The sequence below is a fragment of the Panthera leo genome, chromosome F3 (genome assembly GCF_018350215.1).
Source record: "Panthera leo isolate Ple1 chromosome F3, P.leo_Ple1_pat1.1, whole genome shotgun sequence".
Lineage (NCBI taxonomy): Eukaryota > Metazoa > Chordata > Mammalia > Carnivora > Felidae > Panthera > Panthera leo.
The window spans coordinates 2,594,414-2,617,046 of record NC_056696.1 but is presented as its reverse complement, the minus strand read 5'-3'; the positions used below and the strand labels follow the sequence as shown (position 1 = coordinate 2,617,046).

General features: G+C 54.0%; 1 protein-coding gene across 2 annotated transcripts; it reads right to left on the bottom strand.

The window, feature by feature from the left end:
• Positions 1-228: 228 nt before the first annotated feature.
• On the bottom strand, positions 229-10,566 carry SRP9 (signal recognition particle 9). 2 transcript variants are annotated; one of them, XM_042925527.1, is made up of 4 exons: positions 10,363-10,566; positions 5,305-5,373; positions 1,258-1,410; positions 229-654 (listed from the first exon to the last, which is right to left on the bottom strand). In XM_042925527.1, exons 1-3 carry the CDS (start codon positions 10,432-10,434, stop codon positions 1,291-1,293), a joined length of 261 nt encoding a protein of 86 aa, XP_042781461.1. In that variant the 5' UTR covers positions 10,435-10,566; the 3' UTR covers positions 229-654; positions 1,258-1,290. The 2 variants fall into 2 exon arrangements, with proteins under 2 accessions (XP_042781461.1, XP_042781460.1); XM_042925526.1 differs by lacking the exon at positions 229-654 and having other exon boundaries at positions 954-1,410; positions 10,363-10,565.
• Between the last annotated feature and the right edge of the window lie 12,067 nt (positions 10,567-22,633).

Below are 22,633 nucleotides of genomic sequence, written 5' to 3'. Positions count from 1 at the left end.
CACAAACCCAAAATACCCTTTACTATTTGATGTTACTTTTCTTAACCAAGAAAACCACCTTGCCATCAACATAGATCTTCACAGAAAGTCATGTAATAAAAGGCACTGACAGACAAAAAAAAAATTACTTACAGTATCACTAGGCTTATTTTAGACTAAATGAATATAGTATATGCCAGTCAAGAAATCAATAAATTCTTGAGAAGTTAAAAACTTCAGGAGACAACATACATCCATATAATATTTTATAGACTTCTCGGAAACATGAAAAAAGTCATATGGCTGACGGAATTTCCCAGGTTAAAATGTTGTTCAACACGACAAATTCCTAACAAAAAATATTTTAACATAGGAAGCAACACGCGAACATTTAGGTGGTGAAACTCAGGTTACAATTATACGATGAGTATCAAATAACATCATACTTCTGGTTCAGCGGACAACATAACATCGTGACAGTCACACAACATCCTGGTGAAGGGAGAGACGGGCAGCGGTGGCGCAGACACCCGCAGACTTCACGGGTCACATCGTTAGCCCTTGTGAGAAAACACAGACGGGAAACGCGTGGCAAGGCCTTCTGGAATACGGTGGTCTCAGTGCAGCAGTGACCATGCGCTTGAAGTAACTGCGGTTGTTCTCGGGCACTGAAAGCTGGATTCAAAGCAAATATCTGCTCAACAAGTGAATGATACTACAAATCCCTTATGGTAAAAAATGCAGGCTAAAGCCGCAACGTTTTAGGTCAAGCACACTTGGTTCCATGATCACTTGGAGACACAGCTGAGACGCCTCGCCCACAGACAGACCGGTGTGCTGCTGTGCACAGAATTCCACTCACCGTACCCGACGGTGGTGGGTCCTCAACGACACAATTGTTATGCTCCAAAAGAAACCTATCAATGCAGCAAAATGTGTACGGTTCATTTTCTTTTAAAGACAGATTCACTAAATTTAAGGAAGAATGGGCTTTTATTGACAGCTCATTTTCAAATCACGGATACAAACTTAACCATGGAATAATTATGTATTTCGCCCAACATCGATCTGCAAAAAGTTTCCAACATAGATGCATTTCTTGTTCAATTTCCAAAAATAAATAAAGGCTTTCTACCTGAAAGCATTTACAGTCCTAGCTCTCTAACGCAAACATTACAAAAAAAGTACAAAAAACGATCTCCCGCTTCTGAAGAGCCCACTCAGTTACATAAGGTATTTTCTCTCCCGACGCTGTTTTCAAATTCAAAAGATATTTACTTCCAAAGAAGGGTCATCTTCCTTCCAAACCATTCAGTCCGTTTCCATGGCAACGCTGCGGGATTCCTTGGCTACCATGAGTCGCATTAGTTGACTGTGGAATTTCTCAATCTTCTTGACATCTTGGGCTTGGTCTGTTCTATACACCAAACACTGTCAGAAATTTCAAAAGCGCACATTAACTCATAAAACTAGATTAACAATGTAGCAAATGTAGGATTGGGTACAAACCTGAGTCTTTCCTACCACATTTTATCCCATTCCCTCCAGAGGTCATACTAAGGCAAATACAATCATTTCTTTCTTTTTCTAATGTTTATTTATTTTTGAGAGAGACAGACAGACAGACAGAATCTGAAGCAGGCTCCAGGCTCTGAGCCGTCAGCACAGAGCCGACCGCGGGGCTCGAACTCACAGACCAGATCATGACCTGAACCCAAGTCGGAAGCTTTAACGGACTGAGCCACCCAGGTGCCCCAATACGCTCAGGTTTTTAAGACCCCAGCAATTACATTCCTTTAGTATCTTACAGTATTCCCAACTCCACTGCTGTAAATTAAAAAAATGAAATGAACTCTATCAGAGGTGTCTCAAAAATGACCAATTAAGTAATAAGCTAAATCCTGCTGTGGGGTCTGATGAGGACTCAAGGATTGGAATCAACTTATTTTCCCCTGGGATCTGGTCATAAATAATGGAGTTATACTGGGGAAAGCATAGCAGGATCAGGATCCCTTTTCTTACCGCAAATGGGAGATGGGGAGGAGGCAGTAATGAGAATTTAAGAGAAAATCCAGCATCACTTGCTCACAGCTGGTCACTGCCTCAACTAAACCGCATAAATCTGTCCAACCTTGATATGCTGAAGGGATGTACGATGTTTAATCCAAACCAAATTCTTCTTTGCCGTAAGCTACACTGTTCACTAGGCAGGTACTTAAGACCTGCTGGAGGTCTCTCAGATACCATTTTTCTACAGTCTTCAAAAATATCAAATTTCAGCTGGCAGCTCTTTCCCTCATTTTGTAATAATAGGTCCATTTTTCTCCGGCCCATCTTAAGGGTTCACATGAGCCTTAAACAAAGGGAATGGACGATCCTGCAATAATGTTCATCAACTTAAGTAATCTACAGTTCGATCTTATCATCCCCAAATGGTCTGAATCCACTCTGCCCTCCAAAATCACTTACTGAAAATGTTTGCCCACACATCGTGGGAGGTGTGACAATCTCGTGATGAGGCCGTGAGGGCGAATGGATCTGCCTTGTCACTCCGGTCTCACAAAAAAGATTTCAGATTCATAGAAAATGTTTAAATCAGTCATGGGAGGAGGAAAAACCGATGCACAAATGGGATTATAGAAAAATCAAAGCCACATGGTGACAACAATAAATGTAGCCCAAGGCTGAGTTTGCGAAGGGACCGTTAACTATTAAAACGCATTAGCAAGGGAGGTGCGCAAACTTGTTTCAAGTGTTAGTAGAGACCAGATTTTTACCGCTGGAGCGGATTCCCAGATCTACTGTTCAGGAGAATGGGTTCAACTGTGTCTGCTTCCTTCCAAACACGGACTAACTCTCAGCAGTTTTAACAAAGAAACAAAAGATCGTATTTCGATCTGGTCACAGGAATCACAGGAGTGATGCATCAAGTCCTCCCCAAGACTGCCACCCGGGAGTCCTGAACCAGGCAGAATCACGACCAGAGGCGGAAGGTCCTCAATTTGTGTGAACATCAGTTCTGTGTTGTTTGCTGTTTTAAACACAGAACGCAGCAGTTTCCACTCTGTGCCCGTCACAGGGAAACGATCCTCAGCGTGAACGCTCGAGGCTCAGGGACATGCGTGCGGCCCGAGAAGAGGCGGGACAGAGCCGTGTCCTTCCCCACAGGTGGTTTACGGCCACGACGTCGGGTAAGTGACCGCCGCCGGGGCGCTTCCAGGTCAGGAAACTGAGGCCCGGAAAGCCTAACTTTTGGCCCAAACCTCTCCAAGGCTGAAGGGCCGGGAAAGGGCCGAGCTAGGATTCGAACGCCTTGATTCCAGGTCTGACCGACTGCACCTCCGCTTACTTGTCCTGTCTCACGTTTCCAGTGACCTCACCCAACTTAAGTGGTTCCCGGAACACGTGGTGGTCACGCAAAGTCTGAATTTGTGCAACCTGACAATGGGACCTTCAACACAAATATAGGATGCAAAAGTATAATACGTAACCGGAGACAAAAAGTGATTTCCAGTCACTATAAGATGTTTAAAAGAACTAACCTACGAAAAACATGTTTACCGGGGCGCCCGGCTGGCTCAGTCAATGGAGCGAGTGACTCTTGATCTTGGCGTTGTGAATTCGAGCCCCGCGTTGGGCATAGAGAGAACTTAAAAAACTAAACCTTACGAAAACAGTAATGGAAAATAAACGCCTGCTCGCTAAGTACCCTCCGGGTCAAGACATCACGCTAACCACTAGCAACACAGGTAAGAATTCTCTGCTCCCTGTTCTCTCAGAAGCCCACAATCTACTACAGAGACAAATATGATGAAACAATGACGATACAGGACAAAGAGAGTGAAAAAGAAAAGCTGGAAGGAAGCAACCCTCTGAGCCGGGTCTGGGAAGAGAAGCATCAGTCTTGCCACACTGGGGCGGGGGTGGGATTCAGAGCTGCAGACACGGACACAGATCCCTCCGAAGCACGGAGAAGTGGGAAAGCTCACGACAGCCCACAGGTCCCAGGAGCCCCCAGGTAACAGAAAAGGCGAAGGGTGGAGGGGACACGAGGCTGCGGCCACGCGAGCAGCGATGGGGAAGGCACTAAGGTTTCTCGGCAGGGTCCTAATGAGCAAATGTGTGTTTGTGGAAGTCCCTCGGGACCACTGAAGATGAACTGGCGGCAGGCACACAGTCAGGAGACCAGTCTGGCAGGCTCGCCAGGTGAGGACGATGCCCTGAACTGAGGGGAGAAGAGCGAAGACGGGGCCCTCGTGGCAGGACATGAGACGAGGGCGCTCGGGCCGGTCATTCCCGAAGGCCCGGGCGAGCACGTGGGCACGTGAGAGGATCAAAATACACGCTCTTCAAGTGCAGAACAGTGCAGGTGAGGACGGGAAAGGAGGGAGCCTGACATTATCCTAGGGTTTCCGAGCAGGTGGGTGAGAGTGTAACCAACCAAGGCCAGGAAACGGGAGGTGGCAGTCTGGTTCCACTCTAGACGGGCTAATTCCGAGAAGCACCGACGCGAGGATGCTCAACAGAGAGCTGGGCGGCAAGTCAGGAGAAAAGCATGAGCTAAATGTACAAATCTGGAGACAGGCCTAGACCCAGGCAGTCCTGGGCTCCGTGGCTGAACGGACCGCTCCAGAAGCAGTATGGAAAGATGGCCAAGGACAGAATCCTGGAGAAACCAATATTTATTAGCAAAGAGGAATGAAACAGAGAAGAGAGAAAAAAAATAAAATGGAACCACAGATGCCAAAATAATTCCCACCAGAGAGTGGTTTCCTGTATCAGAGCAGCAGGGAGGTCCGGTAACATGCGAGCTGATGAGAACATGAGGTCTGAAAATGAGGGGCTGCTGACGGGATCTCACCCAGAGTAGCTCAGCAGACGAGAGTAGCTCAGCAGACGGCCACTGGCGGTGGGGAGCAGTGGCCGGTGGGGAGCAGGTGGCAGGGGGCCGAGGGATTACTGGGATGTGTGCAAGTGACAAGACAGAGCAGACGGGGAAGGAGAGAGGGTGGACTATAAAGCCTAGAACCTGTGTCCAAATACCATCACCTTCTCACACGCTCATAAGGAGCGTCCACTTTGGGTCTCCACACTCCTCTCGCTTCAAGTCTGAAAGTAATTAAATTACACCTGACATACTGTATTGATGAAGGAAGTTATTCCCCAAAAGTCTAGAAAGGCAGCTTCTAGAATGAGGTTGACTTTGGAACAAAATGCAAAGTAAGCATCCTAACAGGCGATCTGTATAAATGCTACATAAGTAATTTCAAAAGGATTAATTCCAACAAGTCTGGAAGTATGCAACAAATAAAAATGTATACTTACAACTAAATCATCTGTTACTTTAATACACAAGCTCCCATCAGAATGCCTATATTTGAGAACCACACGTGCCTGAAATAAAAATACACATTTAGAAACAGTGAAGTCAGAACACATTTTTCAAAAATAACTTAGTCTTCAGGTACGCTGAAAGCACTCTTTTATAATTAATAGTCAAAACACCCAGAAGCATCTTTGCTATTATCGAAATGAGGTAGGAAAAGGTATTTTTGTCCATTCCTATCGCTACAATTCGTTTTTCAAAAACTTTTTTAAAAGCCGGGTATTTTACTTGCAGCCAGTTTGAAGAGATGTACTGAAAATTCCCAAAACACACCCACATGCAGGGAACGTCCAGGAGACTCTTCAGGTGGTTTGGCATTAAGAATACACAGACCTTTCTTAAGGGCGCCTGGTTGGTTCAGTCGGTTTAGGATACACAGACCTTTCTTGACTTATGATGGGGTCATGTCCCAATAAACCCACCGTCAGATGAAAATATCATAAACTGAAAATATCATGGGCGCCTGGCTGGCTTAGTCGGTAGAGCATCCGACTCTTGATCTCAGGGTTGTGAATTCGAACCCCATGCTGGGTGTAGAAATTACTTTTAAGAAAGGGGGCGCTTGGCTGGCTCAGTAGACTCTTGATCTTGAGGTGGTTGAGTTCAAGCCCCACGTTGGGTGTAGAGATTACTTAAAAATAAAATCTTAAAAAAATACATATCGTTAAGTCGAAAATGCATTTCACATACCTAACTTACCAAACGTCACAGCCTAGCGGACCTGAAAGACGTTCCGAACGCTTACATTAGCCTCCAGTTGGGCCAAATTATCTAACACCAAGCCTATTTGATAACAAAATGCTGAACGTCTTATGTAATTTGTCGAACACCACACTGCAAACGATGCCTGCGTGGGTACAGAGGGGTTCGGAGCGTACCGGCTGTTTATCCTCTTGATGGCGTGGCCGATGGAGAGCTATGGCCCGCTACCGGCGGTCCCGGCTTCGTGGGAGCGTTGTCTGCTGATTACCGGCCCAAGTGAAGATCGAAGTTCAAATTCGTAGCATGCTTTCTACTGAACTTATATTGCTTTCGCAGCACCGAAAGTCCAACCAACGTTAAGTTGGGGACGGTCTATTTACTGAAGGGGACCCCCACCATGCCACCTCAAACCTATCACTCTGGCATAAGGACTGACCCGAGCTCAGAGCAATTAGCTCTCTCTGCCCCTTCTGGCTACAAGCAGGACATAAACGAACCTTTGTAAAAGTGACATGAATTTTTTTTTTTCCAGTTTGTTTACTTATTTTGAGAGAGCCGCTCACGCACGTGCGAGGGGGAGGGCCAGAGACAGCAAGGGAGAGAGAGAATCCCAAGCAGGCTGTGCTGTCAGCATGGAGCCCAACGTGGGGCTCAAACCCACCAACGTTGAGATCATGACCTGAGCTGAAATAAAAAGGCGGATGCTTAACTGACTGAGCCCCCCAGGCGCCCCGACATAAATTTCTAAGAGTAAAGGTGTCCCTTTCTTCCTTACTGGGAAAAGAGGGCATCGCAAACCTTACGACTCTCATTTACCACACATTCCCACCGCATACCCTTCTTCCCGGAAGTTCCAAACCCGCTTTCCTTTGGGTACCCTCCTTCCCACACTTTAGGACCTTGGTAAGACAGGTTAGAGGCCCCGATTCTGTCTCCTCAGTCACACTGCTTTGTGAACTCGTGCACGTTCATGTGCACACGTGTCGGGGTTTTTTCCTCTTGTTACTCTGTCCTTTGTCAGGGTGATTTGCGGGTCCCCAGTTTTAAATACTAAACCTAAGGGGGTTAGAGGAGAAAGTTCTCCCTACCCTGCAATACCCACCACCCTGCCACAGAGGAATGATGGGAAAAGCAGTGGGAAAAACAGCAGACTGGGTCCAAATCCATCTCAGGAAGCCCCGCCGCGGTGGTCCCTGCCATCCCTCCTCCAGGCTCTCAGGAGGCGGATTCGGACACAAACACGTCTTTATCATGATGGCACGACACGATGCGTTACGACAGAAAAGCAGAACTCTGTCTTGGAAAGAAGTCTCCATCCTCAACTTTTCCAAAATAATTCCTACGTTGAGCGCCATGCTACACAATTCCTTTCACTGCTCGGCATGCTACGGTTAGACAGCCAAGAAAATGACTCACCTAAAAGAAAGCATCTCCCGACAGAGTTCACAACTTTGCTAACATTATTCTTTTTTAAGCATAACGAGAGAGAGGGAGAGCGCACGAGAGAGGAAGGGGCAGAGAGGATCCCAAGCAGAGTCCACACTGTCAGCGCAGAGCCCGACTCGGGCCTTGAACCCCTGAACCGTGAGATCATGACCTGAGCTGAAGCCAGACGCTTAACAAACTGAGCCACCCAGGCGCCCCAGTAGGAACGTTTTTAAAATGGTTACAATGTAGAACCTGAAATCTCAAGACAATTCTGGAAACAATATAAAAAGGGGTATTAAGAGCTGTAACCTACAGCCTTTCCCATCATGCTCTCTGCTCTCCCAGGATTGGGGGACAAAAAGGCCGCCACCATGAGATTTGTTTTGGTGAAGGGCAAAAGGGAACTCACCAAGCACTTATGTAAATTACAACTAGATTATCTTTGGACACCCGATTCTATTTATTGGGCTATTTAATTCCGTTCTGCTATTTAATTCCGTTTTAAATAATCAGCTTTCCAGAAAGGCAACGAAACCTTACACCGTACAAAGCAGGACAACTATGTAAAGTCATCTCTCTGTTAAAAGAATGCTTGCTGGCTTCATGAGGAGAAATGAGAGCCACTGTAAGAGGGTCCATTTTGTAAGTTAGGGGGCACCTAAGACGCCACAAAGAAAGGAAAAACCATCAGGTTCTTGTTTTCTTATGAGTTCAACCAAAACACCAGACAGAGGACAGCACGGATCAAATCCCACGAAGGCATACTCGGGGGGAAATGCTAGAAGAGAAAACAAGTGATTTAAGTTGGGGGAAGGGGAGGGGTGAGAAGGCTTCCTGAAGGCAGCTGTGGAAATGCACGCCGTTCTGCTTCTAGGGAAGAAGGCAGGAGAGAAGCTGAAGCAGCTGCACGAACGAAGACAATTCTGGAAAGTCAGGGCACCAGAGTGGAGGAAAAGCCAGAAAGACTGGAGAGGGTCAGACTGTGGACCGGGAGCCTGGACTTTCTCCGGCAATCGGTGTAAACACACCATTTAAGCAGGAAACAGAGAAGTCGGTTTTTGTCTCAGACGGTGTGGCCTGAGTGAATGAAGGAGGGACCGGAGACACAGAAGGACCGACTAGGAGGTTGTTACGTGGTCCAGCGGGAACACCGTCTCCAGCGACGTTAAAGGTGGCGGGTGTGCTGACGGGCTCAACGGGTGGAAGAGGACAGAGGGTTCCGCACAACCGGCTCCAGGGTCCCGAGAAAACGTCTCTTCGTCTTCACAGACCGGCAGGAAGAGCTCAGACTCGGGGTTTAGAGAAGTGGGTTCGAACTTTGGCTTCACCTCTTAGACCCGGGGCAAACCAGCTAACGTATCAAAGACTGTTCGTTTCCCTCCAGGGAGGGTCTTAACCGCTCACATAAATCACACGCAGAAGGACCTGAATGGCTGTCACCTGGAAGGCGCCCAAGAAAACTTGGTCCAGCTCCCCCTCCGCACTCCTCCCCTCATCCCTATAAAACAACAAACACCCGCAGAAGGCTGTCATGAGGAGGCAGAGGCTTCCAGGGCACTGGGATTTTCTATGGGGTGAGGAGCTGAAAGGTTCCCCTTCTGGCCTCTTCTAGACTGGCTGTGTTCACAGCAATCCTCTGTAACTACCATTTTATTTTCATTTTCCCGACCCTGCTCTTGAAACATGATGGCTCCTGATGGGAACGTGTATGTTCTTTGCCCTGTTTTCAAACACTCTGGTAGCTGTGGGTACTGCTGGGCGCGAGTCCTGGGCCGCACTGTCCCCGCAGCTGGAGCTCCAGAAGCAACGTCCCTGCACACAGGGAAGTCGACCAATGGAGGAGCCAGGGATCCGGTCATAAACAACATACTCAACCCCCAAAACATCTAACCCGTTCCACCACCTCTTATCATTGCAACCTTTTACTGTAAAGAGTGGACTTTTTATTGTCTTACAGCTTCTTGCTACTTTTCTAGGTCTAGAAACCTGGCAAGCTTTTTAATTAGCAAAGAGCTATTTATTATTATTTTTGTGTCTTACTTTATATTTGAGAGAGAGACAGAGACAGAGCATGAGCAGAGGAGGGGCAGAGAGAGAGGGAGACACAGAATCCGAAGCAGGCTCCAGGATCCGAGCTGTCAGCACAGAGCCGGATGCGGGGCTGGAACTCACGAACCCTGAGGTCATGACCTGAGCCGAGATCAAGAGTCAGATGCTCAACCGACTGAGCCACCCAGGCGCCCCATTATTTAAACACTCTTTGGGTATGACAACGAAATAAATAAAATCTCCAGCGGAAGAAAAATCAAGACCCGAAGGCTTAACTTCCCGCCACTGGGACTTCCGTGCCCTTTAACGGTGACCTGACCTCTGGCATCTACTTACGACTTCTGTGGCGGTAGTGAACGAACCCCCTAAACCCATCTGCAAACGCTGATGTTCTGGGGAAAGGGTGCAAGCACTCTCACTCAAGAGGGCACCGACCTCCGAAAGGTTAAGAACCACGATTCTAAGGGGTGCGGATGCCTCCCAACTGGGGGGCCTCTTTCAAGTGTCTCGGCGGGGACAGACAAACGTCCCGGTTTTATTTGCAGAAGGTCGGAAGAGGGCACCCGGGCCGCGGCTGCAGGGGGAGGAGCCCTGCCCTGAGAGACACGTAAACCCAGCGAAGGCGGCGGGGAGGTTGAGGGCCTGGGGGAGAGGAGGGCATGCGCAGGGCCGCGCGAGGACCCCGTCCGGCCGCTCCCCGGGGAGGAGAGAGTCCGTCTCCGCTCACCACCAGCACCGGCCAGGGGGCTGGAGAAGCTCCGGAGGCCGCGCGGGCGGCAGGGAAGACATCCTGACCCGCGGCCCCGCCGGCGACTTACCTTCATAGGGTCGGCGAGATAGAGTTTCTCGGCCGCGCGGCTGAACTCCTCCCAGGTCTGGTACTGCGGCATCGTGGGGCCGCAGCGGAGCGCGAGAGGAGGCGAGGCCCGCGACCGCAGGCGGCGCGACCCGGCCCACCTTCCACCCACCTCGGGCAGCCAGCGACCGGTGCGAAGACCCAGCGGCCCAAGATGGCGGCGCCTCCTCGCACCAACGCCCCGTCCCATTGGACGGCCCGGCCCGCCCTCGCCCAATGGGAAGGAGGGATGCTGCCAGAAGGGGCGGAGCCGCGAGCTTGCGCCTCTGGGAGCTCGCCGGGAGGAGTCGAGAGCCGGGAGACAGGTGGCAGGGTGCCACAGCGCCCCCTGCAGGACTGGAGGAGCGGAACTGCGTGGTCAGGCCCAGGGTCCCGCTACCGCGGTGGAGCCGCTGGGCGGGAAGCTCAGGAGACAGGAGCCCGGAGACCACCGGGTCCGGCTGTCGCGCCCGCAGCCTAGCGAGGGAGGAGGAGACAGAAACGCAGGAGTGCAACCGAAAAGTTTGGGCGACGGACCTTTATGAGGCTCGCTGGGCCCGGAAGAAGCGCGGTGGCCTGGGGGTCGCCGGCGCTCTAGCGGAGTCCGGGGGTGCCTGGGACAGCCAGGCCCACTTCAGATCTGGGAGCAGGGAGTGTGCGGGTGTGTAGGGGCGGGGGGAAGAGAAGTAGCCAGGGTGCCCTGCGCCCGGGTACGAGATGTGCCTTGGCTCTCCAGGCAGTGGGGTGACGCTTGCTTTCACCAAGTTTGTTTGGTTATATTTTACGTACAGTAAAACACACTGGTGTTAAACGTACAGTCCGCTGCATTTTGACCAACGTATATGTGTGTATACCCATTGGTCAATATGCCCAATACCACAATCAGGATCGGAGACCTTTCTTCATCTCCAGAAAGTTCCCTTGTGCTACTTTATATTTAATCCCCTGCCAACACCCACCCCTGCCACCAGACGATCACTGATCTGCTTTCTGCCACCATAGATGAGTTTTTCAATGCCTTTCATAGGGCTCCAGCTGTCACCCCGTACGGACCAAGGAAAAAAGAGTAAGCTAGGAGGAGATTGGGGAAGACAGGGCGTTCAGTTCCGGGCTTGAGCTTCGGGACATCCAGGTGGAGCCCTCGGGTAGCTGAGCTGGTGTCTCCGTCAGAAACTGCAGGAGGGGTGTGAAGCAGCCGTCATCAGCAGATAGGGCATCAGGGAGCCTTCCTCATGGGAGGACAGCGTGGGAGGACAGCTTGAGAAAAGGAGACTAAGGGCAAACCTGGGGAACAGCCACAAGCTCGAAGGGTTAGAAAGATGGAGCAGAGCCCACAAAAGAGGCAGAGGGGAAATTGTCAGAGAGAGAAAAGGAGGAGGCCAGGAGGGTTTTTGACGTGAGGGGAGGAGCAGGTTCTGAGGAGGGACCAGTCAGTGATCTCAGGCGGCAGACAGGGCACAGGTGCAAAGACCCGAAACAAGTCGATTGATGGTGGTCGTTGGTGACCTAGGCCGGAGGGGCCGCGGTCAGCCTGCGGGGTCTGGGTGCAATTGATGGAAAGAAGCAAAGAGATGGAAAAGTGGAGGCGGCCGCTTTATACTCTATCAGAGCCTAACCATACACGGAAGGCTCACAATGTGGCTTGAAGACATTGGTGAAGAAAGAGTGGTTTGTTTTTTTGTTTTTTTTTTAATTTTTTATTTGAGAGAGCAGGGGAGAGGGGCAGAGGGAGAGAGAGAGAGCAGCCCCAGTGCAGAGCCCAACACGGGGCTCGATCCCACAACCCTGGGATCCTGACCCCGGCTGAAATCGAGAGTCGGATGCTCAACCGCCTGAGCCTCCCAGGCACCCCCGAGAGTGTTAATTTTTAAGATGGAAAGAGCTTGCGCCTGTTTGTAACTTCCAGAGATGGAATCGTACGAGACAGAGAGATGAAAAGTACAAGAGAAATTGCAAAGCGGGATCTCAAAGAGAGCGTGAAGGGGAGGGCCAAAGGTACAGATGTGTGACCGGGGGAAGGTTCCCCCCTGCCTTGCAGGGGATGGGGAGGGAGGACATGGCGAGCTGCGTTGTCCACACTTTACTAACATCACTTGTGGGTAGGAAAGAGGGTATGATGAAGAGGAGGACTGAGGGCCAGGGGCCCCGTTAATGAGAATTGAGTGGAAGAGCCACCAAGAACAGAAGCGGGAGGCCTGGGGGGCTCAGCCTGTTAAGCGTCCGACTCGCGGACCGCGGGTTCGAGCCCTGTGTCGGGCTCTGGGCTGCCAGCTCAGGGTCTGGAGCCTGCTTCGGATTCTGTGTCTCAGTCTCTCTCTGCCCGCTCTGTCTCTCAAAAATGAATAAACATTAAAAAAAAAAAAACCCAGAGGAAAAAAAGACCATAGAAGTTGAGACAATGCCAGCTTTGCCCTCTGTGGCAGTGAGGAACGAAACGTCTGTCAGTTGCAAGGCGGACCTCATCCCAGATTCACGGAGACCACACCTTGGCGGAAATGGTGACAGTACAGCAGGGATTTCCAAGGTGAGGGTGCCCGTCACTCGGCCTGGGCCCGGCCCCTGAAGAGAGAGAAATGCGGATGAAGAAGAGGTTAGACTTCCGTGGATCATTCCAGTGCCCACGGCTACACTCGATGCATTCTCTGAACCAGGTGATTTTCCCAGCTGTAGACAAGCGGCTTCCGGAAGGCTACCAGAGGAGTGCCCTCTGTAAAGTGCACTTGGCTTCATTGTCACACACACGTATCCCATTTGGGCGTTAAAACAATCCCGTGAGGGGGGCCCTCCGGCCCTTATCACAACCCTGGAAATCTGCAAAGCCCAGAAAAACAAAAGTATCTTAGTAACTCTGTTGGTAGAAAACTTGACCTGACCTCCTGGAAGGTTGTTTGGAGTCTTTATTTGTCCCACTTGGCGTGTTTGAGCACAGGGTGGAGCCCGGTCTGTGCCGGTGGTGTTAGGTGGTTCACGGCGGGTGCACCGTGTTGCCTTGTGGAATCCAGTAAGCTGTGAATTCCCAAAAGCATGTGGCCGCAAGGAGTTTGGATAGGGGATTATGGGTCTGTGCAACTCTCCTTTCTAGGTGAAGAAACCGAGTCTGAGGGGCGCCTGGGGGGCTCAGTCGGTGAAGCATCCGACTTCGCCTCAGGTCACAATCTCGCGGTTCTTGAGTTCGAGCCCCGCGTCGGGCTCTGTGCCGACAGCTCAGGGCCTGGAGCCTGCTTCAGATTCTGGGTCTCCCTCGCTCTCTGCCCCTCCCCCACTCATGCTCTGTCTCTCTCTCTCTCTCAAAAAATGAATAAACATTAAAAATTTTTTTGAAAAAAAAATAAATTAAGAAATAAAATTTAAAAAATAAACAAAATCTTGGGAGGCACCTGGGCGGCTCAGTCAGGTAAGCCTCTGACTCTTGATTTCAGCTCAGGTCCTGATCTCGCGGTTCTTGAGTTCAAGCCCCGCGTCGGGCTCTGTGCCGACCGCCCCTGCAGCCTCCTTGGGATTCTCTCTCTCCTCTCCCTCCCCTCCCCCCCATAAATAAATAAACATTAAAAGAAAAAGTGGAAACCAAGTCTGAGAGTAGATTATACTGCACAGATCGGTGCAGGACTTCGCTCTCCGTTGCCCAGCAAGCAAGGCCGAAACCTAAAGCCCTTGTGCTCTCCCATCCTTGCCCCCCGTCAGCCCAAGCGCGTGGGTGGCATGTGTCCCCTCCGGCCACCCTGCGGCCACCCTGCAGCCTGAGCGGCTCTCACAGGTGTCCGCTGATCCCCACAGACACCTCTCCGTCCTTTCTTGACTAGACTCTTCGGCCCCATTTGAGGCCACTCCCCACCCCGTTGTCTTTAAAACTTCCCAGACTTGCCAGGCCCTGTCCCTCCTTCTCCCCACCTGGCTTTACCTGCTCTGCGTCCTGGGGCCCCCAACTCCTTCGGAAGCCGTCCCGAGTTAGCAGACTTCGGGGGTCCCCCTTTGCGGTTCTTCCCCCCAAATTCCTGCTCAGTCCTGCCTTCCTCCCCGAGCCTCAGATTCGTGTGTCCAAATCCCTGCCAGCCCTGGGGCCCAGCCGAGTTCCGTTTGGGGAGATGAAAACAGCTTCTTGGCAAACTGAGGGGACTTACTTTTCATTTTTCATGTTTATTTATTTATTTTGAGAGAGAGAAAGAGAGAGAGAGACAGGGAGGGGCAGAGAGAGGAAGAGAGAGAATCCCGAGCAGGCTTCCCACCCAGCACAGAGCCCGACGCAGGACTCCCACAATGATGAGATCATGGTCTGGGCCAAAATCAGGAGGCCACGCTTAACCGACTGAGCCATCCAGGCGCCCCCACCCGACGCGACTTATAAGTGAGAAGTCTGATGAACCCACGAGTCGCTGGGAGTCAGAGCAGCCGCTGTTCCTCCGGTGCCTTCCTGGGTCACACGGTCAGGGTGAAACAAATCGGGTAAGAGGAGCCGACCGAGAAACCGGTTAGCCCAGTAGCTGTGTCCAGAGTGGGGAAGGAAGGAAAGCGGACGCGTCCCTGTGTCCAGCGGAGGGCAGTGGTGAGCAGAAAGTCCCAGGGAGCTGTCCCTGTCCCCCGAGGAAGACGTCCCCGGGGAGCCACACTCCCAGCTCAGCCGGGGAAGCTGCTGGTGCCTTCGGTGACGGTGACGTTTTGCTCCATCAACCCTTCCTTTCTGGAGACACCGCCTCCCCCCCACCCCCCCAGCCCCCGCACCGGGCTCCTATTTTGATCGCCAGGAACTTCCAGCCCAGTTTAATTCATTAATTACTCATGGAGCACCTCTCCCGGGCTACAGTGAAAACAAAGCTGCGTGGGGGGAGCTCACACGCTAGTGAGAGCACAGGGGGACAGGGCTAAGGCAAGCTGACAGTCAAAGCCCAAGGCAACACTGACCACACATGGAGCCCCCAGGACCTGGGCACAGGGGCACACTGGGGAGTCAGGTGGACATAAGCATCCCCCCCCTCCCAGGGGCTCAGCGGTGAGGACCAGACAGTAGAAGGTGTGACTGTATACAGTGCCCCAAACAGTTCTCCCTGGCGGGTCTGTGGGAGTAGCCCAGAGCTGCCCCTGGGACCCCACCCAGCACTCCGGAGCTGGTGGTGACGGTAGGATTACCCCGAGGCCGGGAGGGGCAAAGGGAGAGAAAGTTCCTCTAAGAGACAAAGCTCCTTCCAGGAGCCAGGGGCTCAGAGATCAGAGAAGCGTTAGAACACGGATGCCCCCCTCAACCCCCAGCCTCTGCGGGTCCAGGCGCCCCCAGGTGTGAGGCTGTCCCAGGGGCACCCCGCTCCACAAGGCTGACGTTGCCCTAGTTGGGCAGGTAATGATCTGTTTAAGGTGAAACAGACTCGGGCAGAATGAAAACATCTCGAAAACAATAGGGTGTTCTGGAGCCCTGAGGCCCGCCCGTGGAGGCGGGGACACCAAGATCCCCAGGCTCCTGGCTGTCAGTTGCATCTGAAATAGATTGGAATGAAATGCAAGTCCCAAGAAGCTGGGGAGAGAAGTCCCAGGTTCGCCCCCATGTGCTCCCCCCACTGGGCCCCAGCACGCTGCTGCCTGGCTGCCTCTCCCCGCGCCCCCCCCCCCCCCCCCCCCCCGCCACCACTCAGTCCCCGCGCTGCCCACGGGCCCCAGAGAATGGCCCCATTGTCCGCGAGACAAACCGAAATAGCAGCGTCCTCTGTTCTCCGCCTTAGGGAGATTCACTTGAACCCCCAAAGTCCCACGTGTGGGTGACAATGGAGGTGTTTGTTGCAAATTAGTGAGCCGGGGACAGAGGAGAGGCAGGTAGTCGGGAAGCAGCCAGGGCGGTGGGCCCGGCAGCCCGGGGACAAGTACAAGTCCGCAGTCCCTCCATTAACCCAATTAGCAGTCACTGGTGGGAGTTCTGTTAATCACCACAGAAGCTCAGTGGGAAGGTGCGGGAAGGGGACAACCAGCTGGAGGGTGACGGGGGCCCAGGGCGGGGGGGGGGGGAGGGAGGGGAGAAAAGCCTGGGAGTTATTTCTAGGCTGGTAAATGTTATTTTTATCTTTTTTTTTTTTTTTTCAGTGTTCTGGATTTTTTTTCTAACCATGCCCTGGAGCATTTGGATGAACTGTGTTTGCATTAATTAATAACTCAGATGACGTCTCCACTCGGCGGCGAGGTCTGCCTTGGAAACCCTCTGGGTGGCCCGGCAAGTGGTGACTGCAGGCTCCTGACTGATCCCGGCTGCCTGTGTCTTCAGTCATTCAGTCCAGCAGTCAATTGACACGTTCTGAGCTGGTACTCGCTGGGGTTTCGTGAGGGCGGGGTGGGCCCAGCACAAGAAAGACAGGGTCCGGCACAGGGCTAGCAGTAATGAGCAGCGTTCACGATCAAGTCTCAGGATTCTGCTCTGGGGGGGGGGGGGTGGGGTGGGTGGGAATCAGGACAGGCTGCACAGGGGAGCTGGGATTTGAGGATAAAAGCCAGATTATGACAGACGGAATGGCCAGGCCTTCGAATGCAGAGGGTGGGAACAGAGACCAGCTTTCAGGGGGCAGGTGCGGACCTTCCCCAGCGAGAGGTTGGGGTACCTGGGGTTTGGTGGGCTTGGGAGAGAGAGCGTTGAAGGGAGTAGAGGCCCCTGGAGACACGGAGGGCCGGGTGCTCCCACCCGCCCCCCAGCACCCCGACTCGACTATGTCTTTTTAAAAAATGTTTTAATGTTTAGGTATTTTTGAGAGAGAGAGAGAAAGACAGAGTGAGAGCAGGGGAGGGGCAGAGAGAGAGGGAGACACAGAACCCGAAGCAGGCTCCCGGCTCCGAGCTGTCAGAGCCCGACGCGGGGCTCGAACCCACCAACCGTGAGATCATGACCTGAGCCAGTCGGAGGCTTGACTGCCCCGTCCCACGTCCCGTCCCCCCCTCTGGCCGTGCTCTCCTCCTCAGACGCTGCGCACACACCGAGTGTCTGTCCCTTGCTCTGGTCTCTGCCCACCTCACCCAGCCCTCCAGCCACTGCCAAAGAGGAACGGAACAAAGTGTGCAAAGCCTTTGTCTTCGGTACAAAGGTGGGGTGTTCCGTGTCCCCCCGGTGAGCGACCAGCTGCAAGCTGGGTGTGTCTGGTGGCTCAGGCTCCTGGGAAGCATTTCTGCCCTTTGTGGTCTGTCTTCAGGATCCAGGGGCTGGGGGGGCGACGGGGGAGGGGGCAGGCGCTGACCTTTGTAACCAGACACTTCAGACTGTCCCGCTCAGTCAGTGTTGCTGATGACACAGGGAGAAACTGCCCCCCCCCCCGACCAGTGATTTTAGGAAAACATTCTTTAATCACCCACTAGTGGGGTTTCTGTGTCCCCTGAGACATGTCAGGTGCGCGTGCTGAGATCCGGACTGTCACACGCATGGGGTGAGGGCGGGGAAACACGTCCCTCGTGGCTTCTAGACCTTTCTACTGGACGTGGGTCGCCAGCATCCCACGGGCACAGCCGCCCTCCTGCCACTCCGGTTGGAAACCACCCAGCTTCCCGGCCGGCCCGTCCACCCCCGGCGCTGGGCCCGGATGGCGTCTGCACAGGGCCGACAGATGTCCTATGGCCGTCTGCACCCAACCGCACAATATGCCCCTGTTCTCCAAGCAGTGGCCCCAAGTCACTTCTGCTGCTTCTCAGGATGCGCAACTGCCCGGCGACGCGCGCCCGGTCCTGGTCCCCTGGGCCGCAAGGCGGGGGGCTGAGTCACCGTGGTACCGCTCGGAGGGCTCCTCGGCGTGGGCGTCTTCAGGAGTGAGCGCCCCCGCTCGGGGCAGGAAGACACGGGCGGGGCTCGGCCTCACCCGTGGGCAGAGGTGGGACCCCTGCTTTGGCAGCGTAAGGGAACGTGGCCGGGCCGTGGCACGGTGCTGGGACTCTCCCAGCGTCCCCGAGTGAGCCCTGGCCCGTCTCCCAGCCGTGCTCGGCCCGGAGGCCCAGGCTCGGCTCTGGGCAAGCCCTGACCGTGGAGCGACAGGCCTCGAAAGCCTCCCGACCTCCTAGGGTAGGGGTGCGGCCATCGGCTGCTGCGGTTCCAGGGGGCCGGGCGCCCCCACCTCATCTCGGTCCAGATGCAGCGGCCCACGGGCCCCAGCACCGCTCTGAAGCCGGCCTTGAACTCCCGTGGCCTATCTTGGTGTCGGGAAGCTCGGCAGCTGGTCCTGGCGGGCAGAGCCTTCTCTCGCTGACTTGGGGCTTTTGGGGCCAGGGTGTTGGTGAGCAGAGTTCTGGCAAGAGCCGTGGCAGCTGGGGCCAGGAGGAGGCTGAAGGGAGATAATTGGACCTGGTAATTGGCTTGCTGATGGGCGGCAGTGACCGTGGCTGAGAGAGGAAGACGCGGAAGAAAGTTGTTCTCCGGACCCAAGGCTGAGCCGACGCGGGACTCGAACTCACGAGCTGTGAGATCGTGACAAAGTCGGACGTTCAACCGACTGAACCCCCAGGCGCCCCCACCCCGCCAAGGGTCAGGGGTCACCCCGCTCTGGCTACCCCAAGGCGAGCGGCTGCTAGGCCTGTTGCAAGGACTTCAGTAAAGCCCTTGTTCGTGGGCAGAGTTGACTCATCACTTCCCCCCCGAGGAGTCTGCTCTCTGGGCGGTTTCCAGGCCCCCGTCCCTCCCGTGGGCCATTTCTGCAGACCAGCTGGCTCACATTAGGGCGTGCAATCCGCTGCCCCGTGTGGGCACATGTTCTGGATTTGTCCCAACCTGAGCAGCTGATTCGCCCGGACGTTCTGGGAAGGGCTCCCCATCTGATTCCACCCTCCGCACGTGACCTTGGAAGCTGCGAGTCGGAGTCCCAGCTTTCGCGGGGAGCCCGTGGCCTCTAAGCGCAGACACAGAAGTGCGGTCCCGGGGACTGGCGTCGGGCGGCAGGCTGGGGGCCCCCGGAGCCGTGCAGTAGGTCCCGCCTTTGCAGGAGACGGTGGCTCAGAGTCAATCGGAGGGTGGGGTGTTTGGGGGTCTTGGGTAAAGCCGGGGAAGGAGTTCGTGCCCGGGGAAAGCCTGGGGGTCCAGGCTCAGACAGAATGGCCTTCCTAAGCCTCCTTCCCCGCCTCTGTCCTGGGCTACGTGAGTGCTTACCCAGCAGGTAGCTGCCGAGCACATCCGTTGTCCCAAACACGGTGCTTCGGGCTGGGGACTAAGGATACGGACGGTTGGTGCCTTCGAGGGACTCCCTGAGTGAGTCTGAGGCGGGCGAGCCCTTAGGACTAAGCCAGACGGCCCCGGCGCCGTTTGGGGACACCACAGCCACCACGGGCATCCGCTTCCTGCTGTGTAGAAGGAGCATCATAGGCGCTTTGAGAGAATTCGCTTAGCTAGCAGATTCCAAGAGCCCAGCACCGTGCCCAGAGGGGTGACGATGGGCACAGCTGAGAGGTTTAGGGGGACCGACCGGAGGAAGGACTTGAGAGGAGTCAGGACCCCGGGGTCTGGACAGGTGCGGCCAGGAGAGCTGTGTCGGAGTCCAGGGTCCCCTGCTGTGCATATTTACTCTTGAACAATTGTGGCCTCGGTTTGTTCCCTTTGGGTGCGGGGTCATATTTTCCCTTCCATCCTTATCAGAAGAAAGGAAGAGAGGCTGACATTTGAATCCACAGTCACCAAACACAGCTGTATTCTGAGGATTGAGAGAAAGAACATATTTAAAATGTGTTTCTTGGGGCGCCTGGGTGGTTCGGTCGGTTGAGCCTCTGACTTCGGCTCAGGTCATCATCTCACGGTTCATGAGTTCAAGCCCTGCGTCGGGCTCTGTGAGGACAGCTCGGAACCTGGAGCCTGCTTCCGATTCTGTGTCTCCTTCTCTCTCTGACCCTCCCTCATTCATGCGCTGTCTGTCTCTGTCTCAAAAATAAATAAACATTAAAAAAAAATTAAAATAAAATTTATTTTTCTTTTCTTTCTTTCTTTCTTTCTTTCTTTCTTTCTTTCTTTCTTTCTTTATTTCTTTCTTTCTTAATGTTATTTCCTTTGAGAGAGAGAGAGAGGCGTAGAAAGAGAGGGAGACAGAGAATCCCAAGCAGTCTCCACGCTGTCAGCACAGAGCCTGACACAGGGGTCGAACTCACGAACCGCGAGGTCACGACCTGAGCCAAAACCGAGAGTCGAATGCTCAACTGACTGAGCCCCCCGGGGGGCCCCTTTGACTGTGTTTCTATTTTTAAAAAATCACGTTGTCGGGGCGCCTGGTGGGGCTCAGTCGGTTGAGTGTCTGACTTTGGCTCAGGTCGTGATCTCACGGTTTGTGAGTTCGAGCCCCGTGCCAGGCTCGGTGATGGCGGCTCAGAGCCTGTTTTGGATCCTCTGTCCCCCCCTCTCTCGATCCACCCTCCCCCCCCAAAAGTAAATAAACATTAAAAAAAAATTTGCAGAGCCACCGGTGAAATACAACACCGGGGCTGACCGTGACTTTCTGCTCGGCCCAGGCTTCTGGCCGCGGCTCGCCGGGCGGGGACGGTGAGAGGCAGTCACTCTGGTGTTGACCTTCATGACAGCAGGTGCTGCTGCGACACGTGATTCGCCACATCGAGCTGTTTAGGTCCAGATTACTAAAGCCTTTTGCCCCCTTGGGGGCTGGTGGCTTCTGCAGAGGAGGAGCCGGGAGCACCGCGCAGCACAGAGAGCCGAGCCGGGTGGCGGGCGGGTGGGGAGGACTCTCGCGGGGTGGGGTGGCGGACAGCGTCAGCTTGCTGCTCTCTCGCGCCCCGGAGACCCTTCCTGGCCCGGTGTTGAGTGTGCCACCGAGATGCCAGGCCGGCCAACGCTAACGATATTACCACCCGTGACCCTGCTGTCTGCCTGGACGGTCGTTGTGAAATGACATTTTTAAGGACCCCGCCGCTGAGGGTCAGAGAGTGTGTGGGGTGAAGCGGGAGCCCTTGGGGAAGTCGGCCCATTTCCCTGACGCTTGGCGAGTCAGTGTCCTTGCAGAACGGGCTGCCCTGGGCAGCTGTGGGCGGGAGGGGGGGGCCCTGGCAGACGGCAAGGGGGGTGTGGCGGGGTGAAGGCGGGCCTGGGCCGGGAAGGGGACTACCTCGGGGAGCTTTGTCCAACCCCCTCAGTGGATGCAGGGAAACGTGGCCTTGGGTCATGTGGCCTCGCTCCCCATTTGGAGCCCTGCCTGGTCACTTAACCAAGCCGGGCCTCACTATTCTCTGCTCATCTTGCAAAGTTCTTGTGAATCGAAGCAATGCATGTGGAAATTCTTCGTGAAATGCTTTTTATTTGTTCATTTCAATTTGTTTTGGGGGCGCTGGGGTGGCTCAGTCGGTTGAGCGTCCGACTTCGGCTCAGGTCACGATCTCGCGGTCCGGGCCCCGCGTCGGGCTCTGTGCGGACAGCTCGGAGCCCGGAGCCTGCTTCGGATTCTGTCTCCCCCTCTCTCTGCCCCTCCCCTGCTCACGCTCTCTCTCTCTCCGTCTCTTGAAAAGTGAATAAACTTAAAAAAATTTTTTTTGTTTGTTTTAGAGAGAGAGCGTGTGCACAAGCACGAGGTTGGGAGGGGCAGAGAGAGAGAGACAGAGAGAGAATCCCAAGCAGGCTCCGGGCTCAGCGCAGAGCCCAATGTGGGGCTCGTATCCACGACCAACCGTGACCTCATGACCTGAGCGCAAATCAGGAGTTGGGCACTCAACCAATGGAGCCGCCGGGCGCCCCTGAAAGTGCTTTTTAAATGGAAGGAACTGGTCCAGGCACAGGATTGAGGGCCCAGAAGGTAAGAGTTGCTAAGCGCCGCCCTGGGGGCCTGTTCTGGCTACACAAGGCTCTTCTGCAGCCAGAGAGGAGATCTTGCCGGAAGCGAGCACCTCGCCTCGCTTCTCGGCGGTGGCCTGGGGTCCCAGGGAAAAGGAGTTTGCAAAGATCACAGAGCCGACTGGGCCGTTTGCCTGGGGTCTTTGGGACAGCACAGGGGCTCCCAGTCGGGGGCCAGCGGGGGCCCCGTTTCCCGCAGGATTTGCGTTTGTACGCGACGGTATCTTCACCTTGTATCTAGCAAGGGTGAGTAATCTATCCGGGATATTCAACAAAAACCAGACATTACCTCACTGGTGTCTTATCCAAAGCTGCTCCAATCTTCCCGTTAACTCCAGTGACTTGGGCTCTTTTGCCGGGCTCAGCAGTGCAGGGAGGAATCCCTAGACTTTCTAGCAAAGGGAATCTAGTATTTGTCCCCAAGCCCCCCTTTCCCCCCGGAAACATCTGCGCCCTTCGATCCGAGCACACCGCAGGGGGCGGGCAGGCTGTCACCGGC

Excerpts from the sequence above, each read along its gene's own strand:
- SRP9 (XM_042925527.1), bottom strand. The coding sequence starts at position 10,434 with ATGCCGCAGTACCAGACCTGGGAGGAGTTCAGCCGCGCGGCCGAGAAA. Across the intron at positions 5,374-10,362 it reads ATCTCGCCGACCCTATGAAG|GCACGTGTGGTTCTCAAATA; the intron begins GTAAGTCGCCGG and ends TTTTTATTTCAG. Across the intron at positions 1,411-5,304 it reads AAGTAACAGATGATTTAGTT|TGTTTGGTGTATAGAACAGA; the intron begins GTAAGTATACAT and ends AATTTCTGACAG.